This window comes from Magnolia sinica, chromosome 4, assembly GCF_029962835.1.
Source record: "Magnolia sinica isolate HGM2019 chromosome 4, MsV1, whole genome shotgun sequence".
Classification (NCBI taxonomy): domain Eukaryota; kingdom Viridiplantae; phylum Streptophyta; class Magnoliopsida; order Magnoliales; family Magnoliaceae; genus Magnolia; species Magnolia sinica.
Window position 1 is genome coordinate 109,557,274 of NC_080576.1, and position 20,235 is coordinate 109,577,508.

The following is a 20,235-nucleotide window of genomic DNA, read 5'->3' on the forward strand; positions in this document are numbered from 1 at the left end:
ATGTAATAAAATAATAGGAAAAAACGTTTGGACGGAGTGGATATAAAATAAATACATCAAGGTTGGCCTCAAGGTAAGGGTCGTACAGTCTTGGGTGATGCCGGGCCGCACCTAATCTGCTCCCTTTCCACGATACGTGCACCGCATATCTGCACGTGTGCACGTGTCCGATTTTTCAGTAATCCAGACCATTGAAATATCTATTTCCACTTACTTAGTTTATCTACTATCAAGGCACACATATTTTCATTTTGGCAAATGGTACTATGAGGTCTACCTCATGAGAACTTCCCATGAGGTCGAGCTTTGTGGGCCCCACTGTGATGTATGTCAAATATCTACCCCATCAGTCAGATGCACCATTCCATGATGGGCCAAGTTTTTAAAAATAAAGTTAATCCATGACTTTGGTGAACCACATCACATACAACAGTTGAGAGTGGTTACCTTCTCATTAAAACATTCATAATCATTTACTGGGCCCATCGAGATGTGGTTCATACATCCAAACCATTCATTGTGTGTGTCCCAATTGGATGAGCGATCAGAAAAATTTTCATCCACATCCAAAACTCATGTACGCCCTACCAAGTTCTTTTATATGTTTCAAGAATGTCTTCACATGGTTTTAGATGGTATGGCCAACTTGAGTTCCGTATAATACTTATTTTTGGGATATCCAATAACCTAAAGGATACCCATTAAATTCAAGGTGTTGATTTTGGACACACATCACGGTGGGACCCACACAGCTCGACCTCATGGTCCCATGAGGTCGGCCTTATAGTACCATTTCCCTTTCATTTTTAGCAAAAAAATAATAAACGGCTAAGAAAATAAATACATCAACGGTCCATATCAAAATATAAAGATTGATTGGGATATTTGTGAGTAATTCTCCATCCAATGTGGACCTCAATAAATCAGTGGTCCCGATCATAAATTGGTTTTCCTCACTTTCTACAGTTGAAAACCATGCGTACCGTGAAAATATGCGGCCGTGCATCAGCTAATTCCTCTGTTGGTATTATAAATAAATACTAAACGATTCGCGCGATGGAATATCCGGCGCACATTGCCAACTCGGCACACGTGTGTGACTGAAAATCTGCTCAACATGGGACACCATGGTGAAAGTTTCCTGATCGAAAACTCGGGCTTGTCAGATAGGATACACGAGTATGAAAAATGGACAGTTGGAAGAGACCTATCAGCGATACATTGTAGCCCACCCAAGTCCTGACTCCTTAACGTTCCTAATTTTTGAGATAGAGAATCTAAACGGCTCTAACCATCGGATGAGTGACAGAGATTCTTCGTACGAGTGAAAAGCTGGAAAGTGCTTTGCGAATCCCCTCTTCAATCTCTCCACGCGCGAATAGCTTCAGGAGCTCTATTTCTTTTCTTTATTTTTCTATTTTGTCTTTTCCCTTACAGAGCGGTGCATCCGTGTCGGAATTAAAGGTACGTTTCGTACGTTGTGCTCGCGCGCGTGTGATTAGCATCGAGCGAACGTGCCAGGCCTGCATACAATTGAGATCTGACCGTTGATCAGGAGATGCAGTCATGTGTGATCCCTTTAGAATGATGATCTAGAGAGTCTGCTCATCAGGTGGACCTCATCGTATGAAAGAATGAGTGGTTAAAAAAAATTGATCAGTGATACATGCTCGATATAAGACTGTGGCCCACTTAATAAGATGATGGGCCTATTTTCGAACATGGAAGACTTGCCACCAGAGAAACAGTCCAGATTTCACATGTTTGCTGTTCTGCCCTGCTATCAGTACACAATCCTACACTCGCGAGTAGCTCGAGCTGAACCACGCGTCTTCATGGTTAATGACAGTGTCCGGATCCTCTGGTCAACAGGGATTTCCGTTTACCCTAATGGTTTGGCGTCCAAAGCTTTATTTTGGATTTTTTTTTTCTTTCCAAGTGAGTGGTGACGTGGACCAATGAGGATTAGGGTAATAGGAAATCCCTGTTGACGATCCCGACTCTTAATGACACGCACTGAGGGTGAGGGTGGGGGTGGGCATCGAGCTGAGCCAAGTCAAGGTGGGCCAAGCTCAGCTTAGCTTGTCCATGGTGTACTTGAGTTCGAGCTCGAGCTTGAACTCGATTTCAAGCTCAACATTAAAGCTATGCTTGTTTATCAAAATTGTCAAGTCCAGTTCGAGTCGAGCCAGTGGTTTGAGTCGAGTCGAATTTACCTCAAGTCAAACTCGAACTTATTGGGTAAGAAAGTAATGGATTTTGTTCTTGATTCTCCTCTATTAATTTAGAAGAGAAGCTAAATAAAAAAAATTTAAAGAGACATTTTACATGACGCTCCACCAAGCGAAATTCATTTTTCGTTTGGCCCGGCAACTAAAATAGAGTGTAGTCCATCTTTTAGCAGTCCAGAAAATTCATCTGTGTGGACCCTATGATAGAAGAACCATGTGGCCAAAAGCATCCTCAATTGTATGTTCTGAATTACCCATCATCAAGACCATATTTTTCAATGGATAGGATTTTGAACAGACCTGAGACCACAAAAAAGTGGGACACACCTGTATTGTTGTTGCTCAGACAAAAGCATAGTTTCCGTTACATTGCAGATGATCTGAGGACTTGTAGCCCACAACATATTCAGGAAAGATATGTCTATTCATGTGAGTGCTCCATGCAATATACCATTTTGGATTCAAGAGTTCATCAACACCAACATCAAACTCTTCGCTGTTGGGGTGAAAGCAAAGAGATCCCACTTTAACTTTCTCCACATTTCTCACAACTTTAATATATTTATTAATCAAGCCGAGTCAAGCTTAAGTTTGAGATTCGAGTCAAGTTGAAATGCCCACTGGTCGAACTCGGCTTGAACTCAACTCGAGCTTCAAATAATTAGCTTGAATCGGCCCGAATCGGCCATTCAAGCCGAGTCAATCCAAGCTGACTCGAGTTGAGTCGAGCGAGTTTTTCAAGCTAGCTCAACTCATGAACAGCCCTAGTTGAGGGACGCAGATTAGTCGTTGCCCACAGGCCACACCACCTCCAGCTGTGGTGTGGCATGGTGATGTGTTGGGGGTTGTGGGGTCCACCTTGATATATATGTTTTATATCCACGCCGTCCATACGTTTTTATGGCCTATTTGATGGTACTAAACCAAAAATGAATCAGATCATAAGGTCAAGTGGACAACACCATAGGAAATGGTGGGATGATTATACCCACCATTGAAACCTTCCCAGGCCCCACCGTAATGTTTATTTTCCATATGATAAGCTCACACAGATATAGATGAAGATAGGAAAAAGACCGGCTTGATTCAAAATTTTTGTGGCCCTTGGAAGTTTTTAATGGTGGGCATTAAATCACCAAAAATGAATCAGATCATAAAGTCAAGTGGACAACACCATAGGAAATGGTGGGATGATTATACCCACCGTTGAAACCTTCCTAGGCCCCACCGTAATGTTTATTTTCCATATGATAAGCTCACACAGATATGGATGAAGATAGGAAAAAGACCGGCTTGATTCAAAATTTTTGTGGCCCCTGGAAGTTTTTAATGGTGGGCAGTGTAGTCCACTTAACCTCATGATCTTCTTTTCTTTTTCGGGCACATGACCTAAAATTAACTCGAAAAATAGATGGACCGTATGAATATAAAACACACGTATCCTAGTGGCCCCCACAACACCCAACACATCACAATGCCAACACTCCAGGTGGTGTGGGCAACACCACTAGATCCGCATCTGAGTCGTCCCGCAAGCCTGTCATGTGGGCCCCTCGGCATATGATTTTGATATAAAATGGCCACCTAATCATTTAGGTGGCCCACAGGTATGGATTGAACGTTCACTGCAGATATATCCTTTTCTTATCTGGTATGGATTTTCTAATTATAAGCCTGGCCCACTTATTAAGTGGACCAACCGAATTTTTGCGCTTAGGAACATTCACCCTGGCCCCCTCTTGATGAATGGGTCTCGATATCAAACATGCATGCCATGTCTTGTTGTTGGCCTATCAAAATGTGGGGCCTCAAAATGGCAGTCCTTTGGGCCAGCTTAGTGAGTGTGACCCTAGCCATGTGGGACCACCTTGATATTATTTCATACATCAGTATTTACATCTCATTTTTAGGAAGCGAATTGGCTAGTGTACCTCACACTGGTTATATTAGTGTTGTATTAATATCAGCATGTGGGTCGATCATGAGGTATGTGTTATATCCAAACCGTCCATCCATTTTATGAGCTTGTCTTAATGCTTGAGATGAAAAATAAGATATATAATTATCAAGTAGGCCACGCTGCAAAAACCAATGGCGGAATGAATGTCTACCATTGAAACTCTTTTTGGGGTCACGGAAGTTTTGGATCAATATGATTTTTTTTTCCCCTCTTCATTCAGGTGTTTTTGACCTTATGAACAAATTGGATGTAAAATACGATGGGCCCTAAAAATTGTTTAATGGTGAAAATCCTTATATTCGCTGCTATTTATGGCGCGGTCCAAATGATCTTTTAATATGATTCATTTTTCTCTTTTTTTGGATAATGCTTTAAAATGATCTCTAAAAATAGATGAACAGTGTAGATATAATAAATACATCACCATGGAGCCCATGTAACTTTGAACTGTTCGTACAACTCGGAGCTCAAGGAGCGCCAGTGCCCAGCTTTGCATGACACGCACCTCCAGTAATTATATAGCTAGTGTGAGGTACACCACCCAATCCACTCACCTCATTTTAAAACATGATCTTAAACCTTAAAAAGACTTTAAATTTCATGATATCATTAGAAATAGTGATGAATGGGGGTTAAAAACTTTTTTGGACCATAAAAGTTTTGAATAAAACGGATAATTATATTTTCTAGATCTTCTTCAAAATGGATGAACGACATGAATATAAAAATAAACATTTGTTTGTGTATATAATGACTCATGACTCAGATGGTACAAGATCTGGACAAGTGATAGCATGAGAATTTTTTTTCAGCTGCTCTACATATTAGATAGGCTAGAATTCATAAAATCGTGAGTGGCCTGGAAATTGTAAGTCTAACTACGTACAACAATGATATGTATATATATGTTGCATATCCAATGCCCACTATTCACCACAAAAGGCACCATAAGTAAAGTTGTATTTCGAACTAACAGTGATAGCTAGTCATGAATTTGGCCAACCAACCAGGACGTGCTGCATGATTCTCATGTTTGAATATAAGCAGAGTATTAATTACACTAAGTTGGCTTAATATCACAGCACGTCATTCATATTTGTGCAAAGAAGTAGATAGCTATCACTACACATGGTAGTTTAAGAGACTCTCATTTATGCATAGGCAGTGGGGCGTGCGTGCAAGCAATGGCTAACCCATAATAAATGATTAGCACACATGGTATATTTTGATATGCGACGATTGTTTATGGGTTCAGGTAGTTATTTATATTAGGGGACAGAAAAAGTAACTATGAATCACTCCTTACTATTGTTCTCAAGATTCTATAAATAAAAATAAGATTTAAGAGCTCCAACCCCTTACCAATCTAACACATCAAATCAAATCAATAATACAACAGTAGATTGATCTTAAGCCAGGAAGTAGTGTCATCTCATCTGTCAATACTGCTCTGCTGGACTAGCTTAGAATGCAAGTGGTGTGTGTGTGTGTGTGTATATATATATATATATATATATATATATATATATATAAAAATCTATGCCAAGCACTGGATTGTAGTGACGGCATTTACTTTTGCTTTCGGTGGTATAACTCCCTTAGTTTAGGCCTAAGTTGCTAGACTAAGAAGATTTAAATATGAGGCCTCATCATTTATGCCACCGACATTGGCAAAGAGATATCTTTATAAGTTTTCATTATCATTTTAATTAATACGATTGAATTCATTTTACTCACACATTGTACATGTCAGTTCATTTATACCATCATAGTTTAGACAATCAAATTACTTCAGTTTTCCAACATAAGCAATTACTCGTGGTTTCTCTATTTATTTCAGTGCTTAGGGTTAAAGACATTCGATTGGAATTGAGTTGTAAAATGCTATAACATGCCTAATACCATACACACATATGCACCATTGAATTTAAAGCCAAACAACATCATGGTGGGCCCAACACCATACACTAACGGAAAATTTGGAAGAGGATAAAGATTGCTCAACTAATTCAATTTTGGTATTGTGACTAAGGTCAAGGACATGGATTAAATACTCACCCGCCCTGTATTGACAAGAGTACAAGTTGCTGCCAGAGATGGGCCAAACACTTAAATACATGCTTTTCCTAGTCCCATCTCTGATAGCGACTTACCATTCACTGAAATCCTGTGCTCATACCAACACCACAGGTATCTAATCTATACTTTCCACAATCAAACCATCGTCGTCGTGACCCACGAGATCAACAGTACCGATAATCACATGCTTGCCACGTGTACCTTCAGAAGGAACTGTATGGAGCTGAAGTTATTAGCACGTGATGATCCATACCTTTCATTTAAAAGTTCCCATAGGACATGGTCAGCATTGAAGCGATTTTACTAACTATGGATCGTAACCGTTTATGCTAAGCAGGGTAGACCTTTTTCACATGAACTATCCATGGTGGGCATTTCTAGATGAATGGTCTGGATCATCACATGGTGGGATCGAAGTGGTGAGCAGACTATGGGCCTGCGTTGGACGAAAGCAAATGGGCCCAACCCGGCCCGTTATGATTATGAGAAGGCCAAGATTGAGTCTGGTCACCTACTTTTGTACAAGATCTGGACCGTCCATTAAGTGTGACTCTTATGATATTTGACAAAAATGCCTTTCAACCCCTAAACGGTCGGGATGATGGGCTCTTTAATACAGCCCGAGCCCAACCCATTTATAGATGTGGTGCAGGATGGTCCCAGCCACGGGGCCTAGTAATCCAGCCCAAGCCCAGAAAGAGGCACCACAGGCCAACCTGGTCGCTCTAGGTCAACAGTAGAAAATCATTTAGCCCCCATAATCGGATGATCACAGCCATTGAAACAAACACCTGAAAATGGATGGTTTGACAATTTTCTTTTGACATCCATTTCGCATGCCCTTGTTCTTACGCTAGAGATCATCCCACGATAGTCATTTTTGGGACACGTGGAACCTAGGATGGTAGATAGGCTCACTTGGGCCCCACAAAAGAAGTAGATCATAGTTCACTCTATGACATTCGTGGGCTAGGTGGGCCCATCTTGTGAGTTAAAACCAGAATCAGGCCAGTCCAGGCCCACCATCCACCAAAGACCGCGTCCAGTTCCATTCATCATCAGGCCTAGGTCCGACCTGCAGGCTGTCCGCCAGACCAAGCCCAGATCGAAGAGGGTCGACCCGCAGACTGTTGGGTCAGCCCAAGGCCAGATTGTAGTGGGCTAGACTTGAGTAAGCTTGGACCAGACCAACCTAGTTATATGGATTAAAATCGTTCATTTCATGGACCACAACGTAAATAGCAATGGATGAGATATCCAACACCATCAGAGCATCTTAGTCATTGCATCAGCAATGTGTAAATGGACGGCTTAAAATGAATGAAGCGGGGACTAGAGCATCGTCCAGGCAATTTTAGGCTCCATTCTCCACATGAGGCACACGGTCTTTGATAGTTACGTAAGGGAAAGCCAACGGTCTATATTCAATGCACGTGATCTATCTGAATCGCCTGAATTTTCAGGTCGCATTGAAGGTGGGCCCGGCTTGAATAGCAGCTCCTACTGCATACAGGTGGGACGCGGATTTCCTGCAAAAAGTTCCTGCGCTGGCAACCCAGGTGGGGCCCACTGTGATGTTTTTGAGAAATCATCCCCGTCCATCCCTTTTTTTTTTTTAATTTCATTTTAGGACATGTTGTCAAAAATGAACCATATGCAATACTCAAGTGAGCCGTAATAAAAGAAAAGATGGTTAGGAAAATTCCTACCGTTGAAACCTCCCTGGGTTCGACACTGATGTTTATAAGCCATTTATACCGTTAATAACGTCATTACAATTGAGATGAACTGAAATATATATATATAGAGAGAGAGAGAGAGAGAGAGAGTCCCCTGCGCACCTATGCACGTGTGCACCTTTGCACACGTGTCATGGGTGTCTAATCTAAATGGTCCATGTGATGCGGAATTCCATGACACCTTATGTGACAACTTTCACCCTAATCTGAAATTCAGTTGGGTCATAGCAAAGAGAAATGTAAATCAAGGGAGGAAAATGTTTTCATTTTTCATGGGCCATCAAAATTTTAGATCAAAGTAAAACTTGCGCTCTGGGAGTTTCACGAGGTGTTGCTTCACATGAACTGTTCAGATTTTGGATCCACATCAGGTAGAATGGGTTCTCAAAAAAGTACGTACGTAGTACGTACGAACTCGTTCGCAAGTGAGTGTTTCCGTGTGTGTGTGTGTGTGTGTTAGCATGATTCAAAACTTTCATGGCCCACGAATATTTCAACTGTGTACCTTCAACTATTTTTCGATATCATTGTATGGTATGAGACCAAAAATTAGGTATATCACAGTCTCAAATGCACCACATTACAGGAAACAGTGTTGAATGAACTTCGACCATTCAAAACTTCTCGGGGCCATATAAGTTTTGGATCAAGCTGATCTTTGTGTTTTCCCTTCATCTGAGCTGTATGACCTAATCAACAGATTAGATGTCAAATTAACAGTACAGTGGGCCTTAGGAGGATTTTAATGGCGGATATCCAATCACTGCTGTTTCTCCTGTGGTGTGTTCCTTCTGAGATTTATATCCCTTTCAATTTTTAGATCAAGCCCTAAAATGATATGTAAAAATGAATGAACGGAATGGATGAAACACATACATCATGGTGGGGCCTACAAAGCACCGACCACCGGCCACCGGGATGGCGGCAGGGGAGTAGCCAATCGGTTCCCGATATTTTCGTTGCATGCAACAAAGTCGGTGCGGCGAAATTCGATTGGACCGTACTTATTCTACCGACAACGTGTGGGACATATGCCCTGCTTTCTCGGGAAGTGCTGAGTGGATCCCTACGGGGCACACCGTGATGTATGCGGCTTACATCCACCCTGTGTATTTGCTTTGATGGCTCATTCTAGGACATGATCCCATAAGTGAAGCTGATCTAAATCTTAGGTGGACTGGACCACAAGAAACAGTGGTGGTGAATCTGGTGATTAAATACCCACCATTAAAAAGTTCTAGGGCTGACCATAATTTTTATTTTCCATCTAACCTGTTGATAAATTCACAAAGACCTCAGACGAAAGGACCGCACAAATAACAGCTTGATCTAAAACTTTGTGGCCCACAAAAAGTTTTTAATGGTCAATCAACACTGTTTCCTGAGGTGTGGTCAACCTGAGATCTGGATCTACTTCATTTTTTGGATCATTTCCTGAAATGAGCTTTCAAAATGGATAAAGGGCATGGATGTAAGGCACATACATCAAGGTGGGCCTCGCAGTCAGGGATCCACGCTGCTTTTTTCTAACCGTAGCAAGTACCTCATCAAATGGGTCATCTTGTGTTTGTTGAATTTGGACGGTGGATGTTTTTTTTAAAGGCTCACTGTCATCAAATGTGGCCCAACGCGTAGATCGATCTGAGTCTACGGTCAACATATCTCTACGGTAGGCCCATCTGATGAGCAACACAGTCAAAGATTCGTATTATCCAAATAGGGAAAACTGGAAAAGAGAGAAAATGATGGGGGCTTTATATAGGGCATTTATATCCCACGTGCGGGTACAGGCAGCTCATGTGCAAGCCACACATGTGCCAGCATGGCACGTGAGTACGGTATCCAGCCATTCATCTGAAGAGTTACGGTACTATATCCAATCCATTCATTAGTAGGGTAACCACTATGTAGATGCTCTCCCCGGAAATCAGATTCATCCACTTGTCAGATAGGCCACAAATCAAAAGATAAAATACCCGGCTGAAGTTCTCTCAACCGTCCAACTGCTTGGCCCACCTGCTGAATGGACCAGATTTATTTTGGGCGAGTACGTCTACATAGCCACCCACATACCGACACGGTTCTTTAACACGGCACTAATGAAAAGCACAATCAAACCAACTAATCAATCTGAACCATCCAATCACTGTGCGACCCTTGAATTGACCATCTTCAATAATTCGAACCAATCAAAGCATCCTCAAGTTTTCGACAGCGATAATTCGACAGTCCGTGGATTTCCTCATCAATCTGGACCGTCCAGGAGATGGGCCACCGATTGAAGACGCCGTGGACTAAAATATAATCAATGCGGGCATTCCTAACCATCCATCCAATCCAATGCACTTTGTTTTTTTTTGGACCTTAGCATGCATTATTAGAGAGTTGAGAAAATCCCATTTCTTATGTCCTTTTGCTTTGATTTCTGGGGAGGTGAACAAGATCGAACCGATCATTTGACCCTACCCCTGACTGGACCATATTACAAAATCCACACGCATTGGACAATCCCAGCTCTTCTGGATTGGAGGACTTTTTCTTTTCCACTTATTATGACCGTCCATTTTCTTTCTTTACACCCGCAGAACGGCTATGATTATTCGGTCAGTACGATTTCGAAGTGTAGCCCATTCGAGATGGATTCCTAACGATCGGTCTGGATCTTGCCAATGCTGGCGACGTACACCGAAATCAGCCGTTGATACTTGATAGATTTAAAGCAGATGGAAACACCAATGGATGCACACACCACAGACTACGCAAACTAAAAAGTCAGAGAAGACTCACAAAAATGCAAAAAAATCCCACGATTGCAAGCCTCCATCTGCTACACGTGCGAGCTGCGTGTCGGCGAAAGTCAAATCTTCTCCGACAGTGTTACTGGGACAATTCGCGCGAGGACAATTAGGAAAACCATTCGCGGTACACATGCCAACATAACACCATCGTGCGAAATCCAGGCTACTCATCAGGTGATGGACGTCGTGGAAAACGCCGTAGCCTAATAATAAAGTTGATCCACTCATTAGGTGAGACACGTTTGTGAGTAAAATGGACGGTCAAGAAAAGAATAGCCAACAGTCAATATTCACAGCCTACTCTTGCAGTCCACCTAATATTTGTTTCCCACCCACCGTATGTTGAAGATGGATCCACCTAATGAGTGGTCTGGATCTCATACATGTGCGCCACATTGTCACATAAGACGTGAATAACTCCACGATATCTCATTGTGCGAATCACCTCAACAATCAGAGAGAACTCGCAACTGGTCCGATCATGTCATGGTTTCGGGCCCGCATCTTCCCACCCACGTGACAGGTCTCAAGACAGCCTACCTCTCGGTTGTCCGCAGGACACTGAACACCTTTTCCTACAGCCTCTCTTCCGAGAAAAGAAGCGTCGAAACCATCCGCATCTCCAGTGGGGCCCACATCCTACACCCCCACCCCCAGCTTCTGGGCCGCCACCTCACACTTTGCGGGCCCAAACCCGACGCGGGACTCCTGCAAATCGTAGTCCACCCACATATCCCGCTGCTGGTGGTGCCCGATAACGTACGCCTCCATCGGCACCAGATCCGAATTCCCAAACGCGAAGCACCAAACCGCATCAACGCCTCTCATCTCCCCTTCAACCCGATACAGCAACCGTTCGCCCGATACGGATATTTCGGCCCCCCGAAACATCAGAACCACCGCCGGCAAATCCGGCACGCGTTCCGCTACCGGAATTTTAAAGCATAAATCCATTGCTCCTTGGAACACAAAACCCGGTTCGTTCAAGACCCGAAGAACCCGGCTCGTCTGATTCGCGAACTCGTTCTTCAGCGCCGTGTAGACCGGCCCGAGAAGGAAGGTGAACTGGGTCCCGGAGTCGACCATGGTCTGACCCGCCCCAGTGTGATCGGGTTCGTATACCGACTTGGGCAGCGGCAGCAGCTTGTTGGAGACCCGAATCCCTTCTAGCTGGACAGAGTACGCTACTCGGTCGAAATACGGGAGCGGAATCGATATCTGTATCAGAGGAGTGTAGTTGAGTGGAGTCAACGACGGAAGGTCCGAGTCGCCGAGCACCAACACGCCGGACGAGTCGCGACCCGATATGCAGTAGGAGAATTTCGGAAAACCCAGCTGGGAAATGAAGGACAGAGACCCTCTGTTCATGCCCAGCATGCCGGCATTTTGCGAGTCTTCCTGAGGCGAGCTGCTGAAATCCGTGTTCATGCAGCCGAAAATCGTCCCTGGTCGGGTTGAGTCGCCGATCCGGAAGGTGTCCATGGCGAGGCTGCCTTCGGTGGATGACGCGTCGGCGTAGGAGAGGGACACGTGACAGAGATTCTTGGAGTCGCAGGAAGGGGGGATTGGGAAATCGCGGGTTCGGGTCTTGCAGGTGGAGGAGGAGCAGGGAAGGGTAGAATAGGAAGAGGAGGCGAGGGGGGAGAAGGAGGGGTATTTTGGGGATTTCCAGCATCGGAGCCAGGAGAGCTCGCTGCCAGTGTCAAGAACGAGGGTGACGGGCTGAGGAGGGGTACCGACGGAAAGGGAGATGGTGAGAGAGACGTTGTGGTGGAAGAAGAGCTTGTTGGGGGGTTTTGGGATGGACGAAGATGGGATTTTTTGGGTTTTTAGGGGTAGAATGATGGGATTTGAGTAAGACAGGGGAGAGTGAAAGAAGAGAAGGAGAGGAAGAAGAAGAAGAAGAGAAGCCATGAGAGAGAGAGGTTTGAACGAGAGACAGATAAGTTCGAACGATGCTGGGTTTGGTTTGAAATCCTGAAATATCTCATGTTCTTAACTGTTTTCTCTTCCATCCTTTTCCTCTCAAGGGTAGGCACAACTAAGTGATGTGGGCCCACCTGTTTAAATGTTAATCCACTCCGTCTATCAGGTGGGGACCATTACTTTGACCGTACGTACAAAATATTAGCCCGTCGAAAATCTCCGATGGGGAAACCTAGAACCTGAAGCGAGTTTTTGCAAGAATTTCCTCAAACTACAAAGGCTGTGGGGTCCACCAGATATCCATTTGAAATCCACTCCGTCTGTCAGTTTCTCCGGATCATGATGGGTTAAAACCCAAAAATTTGGCAGATATAATACCCAAGTGGGCCACACCACAGGATACAGTAGGTACTGAAGGCCCTTAGTGGGACCCACATGTTTTGGATCAGGCTTGAAGTTTCGTGGTAGGAATCACCTTATTGTCGGGTTGGATGGCATATAAACATCACGGTCAGTGCCAGGGAGGTTTCAATACAAACCTATGGTTGGCATCCATATGCTCCCTGTGATGTAGCCCACCTCAGTTATTTAACTAGATTTTTTTTCCCAAACCCTATAATGAATTATATAAACTGATGGACGGAGTGGATTTTACATAGGAGCCCCACAGGCTTGAGTGTTCTACGCGGGAGCGGATTGCACAGAGATACCTATGTGGCAGGGGCTGTGTGGGGTCCACAGAGATGTGGATGACAAATCCACTCCGTCAATATTTTTTTAAAGACCACGATAAAAAAGGATTCTAAAATTCAGTCAGATTCAAAACTCAGGTGGGCCATACCAAAAAAACAGTGGGAACAACAACTTCGGCAGTTGAAACCTTCCTGGAACTGACCATGATGTAGGAACAAATATCATCCTCATACAAAGCTTCTTTCACCGTCAGATATTCACTCATCGCTTTTTCGTGTGGTATGGCCTATATGAGTTTTGGATCTGACTTATTTTTATAATACTAACCTATTGTGGTTTTTCAAAACAGATGGACGGAGTGGATTTATCACGAACATCTCTATGGGTCCCACACAGCCCTGGCCACAGAGATATCTCCGTGCCCGGGGTCACACGCAATCCGCTCCCGTTCCACGCACTGCGTAAAACAGGTGCCGTCGGATTCCGGTCTGGTACTAATATCTAGATCCGGTAATATGGAAATATGTTAGAGCTATTTCAATTTCTGTACAGTGGAAGGTATGTGTTTGAATCAGGACCGTACATACTGTGGATCTTTCCATGGATTGGAAATATTTCAAAAAATACAGTAATTGGATTTAGCAATATATTCAATAACTCGATAAAAATTTGACGGTACGAAACCAAATTGTTTAGCGGTATGGATTCATACGTGAAATGTGCAACGAAAATTGCTGGCTTAGATTTTAAGATAGTTATGTTTTGTTGTGGTTTTTTTTTTTTTTTTTCCATGCGCGATATGCGTGAAAGTCCACGACATGGATTGACAGCCCGGATTGGTAATTTCCGCCACGTGTACAGTGGAGATATAGCTTTACCCTAATCGGCTTCTTCCAGCTATCCTGGATCACTTCCTTTTGAGGAAATTGTCCTCTCACACGTGGTAACGAGGCACACGTTAGAAAGATCCAATCCTTTTATCTGTCGGGTACCGCGGTCCGGTTTGCTTGCACCACATGTAAAAAGTACAGGGATGGCTGAGAGAAACTGACCATATTAAAATTATTTTTCTGCCATACCTGATGGTTTGAATGGAATAAACTTTTGGGAAGGGAATGTATCACAATGAGGCTGACCTGATGAACGTCATGGATCTCAAACACGTTGGCGAAATTGTAATATGTGTACAAAGCTTCCCTTCCATCACACGCGCGCGGATACACTTAAAATTTGTCATTTCTGGGAACATGTTTTTATATTCTCTTCATGTTTTTGCGGGGTTGGGTTAAAACTGCGGAGAGAGTCAGTTCAGTACTTTAAATTCCAACTGCACGACCCATATATGGCCCACCAACCTTTTAAAGCCCACTTGCTTTTTACCTCCCAAGTGTAGGAAGCGGATTGCGTACTGAGTAACTCAGTACCCTTAGGGCCTGTTTGGCCGGCTGGATTAGATGGGCTTGGGTGGGATGGAATTGCATCTGGTCCTGTGCCAATTCCACTCCATGTTTGGGAAGAGTAGAAAAGCTTGGAAGTTGGCTAGATGGAATCTGTATCGGGTCACGTGCTAATACCACACAATGTTAGTAAGTTGTGTAGGTCCCACCATGATGTGTGGGCTATATCCACACCGTCCACCCATTTTTTGAGATCATTTTAGAGCATGGGCCAAAAAAGCAAGTAGATCTAAATCTCAAGAAACCCCACCATAGAAAGCAATGGGGATTGAATACTTACCGTTGAAAACTTCTTTGGGGCCACATAAGTTTTGGATCTGCTTAATTTTTAGGCCCATGCCATAAAATGAGGTTACAAAACAAATGAACGGTTTAGATATAACACATGTATGTTATTGTCAATAGTTTAAAATGATGGTGGGTATCTCCATTCAATGTACCACCGTATTACAAACTAAAAAGGTAATTAAGCTTATCCCATAGTACCACGGAACAGTCCCTGCCATGGGTAATAATGATGTTTTTTGGAATCCCATCCCACCTAATATTGTGGGATCGGTCCGGCCAAACAGGCCCTTAGCGTACTGAGTAAACTGTACAGGGACCACTGTTATTTATTTATTTTATCACTCCGTTAATCCATGTTAACAGATAATTTCAGAGCTTGATTCCAAAAACGAAGCAAGTTAAAATCTTAAGTGGACCACATCATAGGAAACAGTTTGATTGAACCTCTACCATTGAAAATTTTTTGGAGGCCAAAGAAGTTTTGGATCAAGCTGATGTTTGTGGTTTCTCTTCATCCATATCTTTGTGATCTTATAAACAGGTTGGATGACAAATAAAAATTACTTTAGACCCTAAGAACGTTTCAACGGTGGAAATCATTATTCCACACTGTTTCCTATGTAATGGTACACTTGAGCTTTGTATTTACTTCAATTTTGGAATCAACCCTGAAATTAGAAGTAAAAATGGATGGACGGTGTGGGTAAACCACATAAATTCACGGTGGGCCCAACTGAGTTTACTCGGTACGATGAAAGCGTACTGAGTAACTCAGCACGCAATCCGATTTCCCAAGAATAAGCCCCAGCTGTACAGCCCCATTCTCAGGTCGAAAATGCCTTGCTTTTCCTCTGGTGCTCGAAGACGAGCGCTAATGCTCCTCGAACTCCGAGTTATACGAACGGTTCAAAAGAAATCAAAGTCACATGGGCCCCACAGTTATGTATTTATTATATCCACAACCTTCATCCATATTTTGAGATCATTTCAGAGCATTATCAAAAAAAAAAAAAAAAAAAAATCATATCCAAAATCATATCAAATTTTATAAGGCCCACCATAATATTTATTTTCCATCCAATCTATTCATAATGTCACAAAGACCTGGATGAAAAAGAAAAACAAATTTCATAATGATCCAAAACTTCCGTGACCCCTAGAAGGGTTTCAATGGTAGATGTTCAATCCTCCACTGCTTTTTACAATGTGGTCCACTTGATAGCTAGATCTATCTTATATTTCGTCTCAAGCCTTAATTCGAGTTCACCAAATAAATGGACGGTTTGGATATAACACATACCTCATAATGGGACCCATAAAAAGCGGTGGAGATTATAATAGGAAAAAAAAAAAAACAGCGAGCGAGTCGGGGTCGACCGGGTTGGGACCTGGTCGAACAGGTCAGTAGCTACGGATTATAACCGTAGCCATAACCGTAGTGTTGCGGCAGCGCAACAGCCTGCACATTTCAGCAAGCGAGTCGGGGTCGACCGAGTTAGGACTCGGTCAATCGGGTCAATAGTTATAGATTATAACCGTTGCCATAACCGTGGCAGTGGAAATTACTATGGTTATGGCTACGATTATAATCCATAGCCATTGACCTGGTCAACCGGGTCCCAACCCAGTCGACCTCAACTTGCTGGCTGTTTCTTTTCCCCTATTGTAATCCCCATTGCTTTTTGTGGGTCCCATTATGAGGTATGTGTTATATCCATATCATCCATCTATTTGGCGAACTCGTATTAAGGCTTGAGACGAAAAATAAGATAGATCTAGCTATCAAGTGGACCACACTGTAAAAGGCAGTGCATGATCGAACGTCTACCATTGAAACACTTTTAGGGGCCACAGAAGTTTTGGATCATCATGAAATTTAATTTTCCTCTTCATCCATGTCATTGTGACCTTATGAATAGATTGGATGGAAAATAAAAGTCATGACGACCGTGAAATGAAGGGGATTGACCGTGAAATGCATGAAAATGGCCGTGAAGTGAAGGGGAATCGCCGAGATTGACCATGAAATGCATGGAATTGACCGTGAAGTGATGGGGAATCGCCGGCATTGACGTTGAAATGAATGGAAATGACCGTGAAGTGAAGGGATTGACCGTGAAATGCATGGAATTAACCATGAAGTGATGGGGAATCGCCGAAATTAACCGTGAAATGAATGGAAATGGCCGTGAAATGAAATGAATTGACCGTGAAATGCATGGAAATGACTGTGAATCCAAACGGAATTGCCGAAAATGACCATGAAATGCATGGAAATGACCATGAAGTGAAGCGAATTAACCATGAAATGCATGAAAATGACCATGAAGTGAAGGGAAATGACCATGAAATGCATGGAAATGACCGTGAATACAAACAGAATTGCCGGAAATGACCGTAAAATGCATGGAAATGATCGTGAAGTGAAGCTAATTGACCGTGAAATGCGTGGAAATGATCGTGAAATTCATGGAAATGACCGTGAATCCAAGCGGAATTGCCGGAATTGACCGTGAAATGTATGGAAATGATCGTGAAGTGAAGCGAATTGACTATGAAATGCGTGGAAATGACCGTGAAGTGAAGGGAATTGACTGTGAAATACATGGAAATGACCGTGAAGTGAAGGGAATTGACTGTGAAATACATGGAAATGACCGTAAAGTGAAGCGAATTGACCATGAAATGCGTGGAAAAGACCGTGAAGTGAAAGGAAATGATCATGAAATGCATAGAAATGACCATGAATGCAGATAGAATTGCCGGAAATAACCGTGAAATGCATGGAAATGACCGTGAAGTGAAGCGAATTGACCATGAGATGCGTGGAAATGACTGTGAAGTGAAGGGAATTGACCATGAAATGCATGGAAATGACCGTGAATCCAAACAGAATCACTAGAAATGACTGTGAAATGCATGGAAATGACCGTGAAGTGAAGTGAATTGACCGTGAAATGCATGGAAACGACCGTGAATTGAAGGTAATTGACCGTGAAATGCATGGAAATGACTGTGAATGCAAATGAAATTGCCGAAAATGACCGTGAAATGCATGGAAATGACTGTGAAGTGAAGCGAATTGACCTTGAAATGCGTGGAAACGACCGTGAAGTGAAGGGAATTGACCGTGAATCCAAACGGAATCGTCGGAATTGACCATAAAATGCATGAAAATGACCGTGAAGTGAAGCGAATTGACCGTGAAATGCATGGAAATGACTGTGAAGTGAAGGGAATTGATCGTGAAATTCACAGAAATGACCGCGAATCCAAATGGAATTGCCGAAATTGACCATGAAATGCATGGAAATGACCATGAATCCAAACGGAATCACTGAAATTGACCGTGAAATGAATGGAAATGATTGTGAAGTGAAGGGAATTGACCGTGAAATGCATGAAATTGACCGTGAAGTGAAGAGGATTCGCCGAAATTGACCGTGAAGTGAAGCGAATTGACCATGAAATGCATGGAAATGACCCTGAAGTGAAGGAAAATCGTCGGAATTGACCGTGAAATGACTATGAAGTGAAGCGAAATGACCGTGAAATGCATTGAATTGATCGTGAAATGCATGGAATTGACCGCAAAGTGAAGGGAATTGACCGTGAAATGCACGGAATTGACCGTGAAGTGAAGGGAATTGACCGTGAAATGAATTGAATTGACCGTGAAGTGAAGGAGAATCGTCGTAATTGGAATTGACTGTGAAATGAAAGGAATTGACCATGAAATACATAGAATTGACCGTGAAGTAAAGGGAATTGACCGTGAAATAAATTGAATTGACTGTGAAGTGAAGGGAAATCGTTGGAATTGACCGTGAAATGCACGAAATTGACCGTGAAGTGAAGAGAATTGACTGTGAAATGCATGAAATTGACCGTGAAGTAAAGGGGAATTGCCGAAATTGACAGTGAAATGCATGGACTTGATCGTGAAGTAAATGAAATGAATGAAATTGACCACAAACTGAATGAAATTGACCGCGAACTAAATGAAATTGACTACGAAGTGATTGAAATGGATTTTCAACCATCGACCTGATGAAATCTTGGAAAATAAGCAGGTTGGTGGGCTAAAGTAGCTTCTCCTACCCCAAAATCACATAGGATATATCAAGTAACTAATTTTGGTTTAGAAGATATTCTTGTTAAATGAATAAATAAAGAAATGAAATAAAGAGAGATTTTTTTTTTATATGCTTATATATATATATTTATATAAATATGTATTAGAGAAGAATGTAGGTAGAATAAAGTTCTCCATGTAGAAAAAAAAAAGAAAAAGTGCATCCATAAAATAGCCTGGCCTAGTCGGCCTTAACTCCTATCTCACTATCTACTTGTTGTCAACAGCTACAATTAAAGCTACGGTTATAATCCGTAGCCATAGAAAACCCTAGCTACAAAATGCTTTTTTGAAAAGCGGGGGCATTTTCGTAACGTAAAAAGCTGCGTACATCCGGGGAGTATTCTTGGGAGGTAAAAAGCAAGTGGGCTTAAAAAGGTTGGTGGGCCATAAATGGGTCGTAAAGTTGGAAATTTCTCTTTAAATTACGTTATTAAATAAGAAAACTCTAAGACTCTGGCAGAGTATGATAGATAATACGCAGGCACTTAGAAATTGCACAAGTAGAATATCGGTAAGTCAATTAAACTGTCCAAATTACGGTTCCCTGCTATGATGTATCATGAACGAAAAGCTATTCTCATTAGATTATCTGGCAATCGGATTTTTTTATATATATTGGACGGTCCAAAATGAAAAACAAATAAAAATCAAATGACATATTTCCAGAAACAAGTGTTCACGAATCAGTGGTTAGGATTGTTCAAAGAATCTGAGGATCAAAACTCAGAGACAGTAGGCTCACAGACATTTACAGGCCAGAAGTGCAATTTTTGAATGCTTGCGTATCAAGAGCCATACGACTATCGAGTATCATAACCCTTCTTATTAAATAAAGGAAGTATTATATAATACTACTGATTTTTACACAATTTTTAATTTGATACTTTTTAAAAATATTTTCTTTAAATTATTTCATCAAGTAAGTT

The 20,235-nt window shown here is 42.4% G+C and overlaps 1 protein-coding gene across 1 annotated transcript; it reads right to left on the reverse strand.

The window, feature by feature from the left end:
- Positions 1 to 10,420: 10,420 nt before the first annotated feature.
- LOC131243768 (aspartic proteinase PCS1-like) lies at positions 10,421 to 12,828 on the reverse strand. Its single transcript, XM_058243335.1, has one exon. It carries the CDS (start codon positions 12,719 to 12,721, stop codon positions 11,447 to 11,449), a length of 1,275 nt encoding a protein of 424 aa, XP_058099318.1. The 5' UTR covers positions 12,722 to 12,828; the 3' UTR covers positions 10,421 to 11,446.
- Positions 12,829 to 20,235: the final 7,407 nt, after the last annotated feature.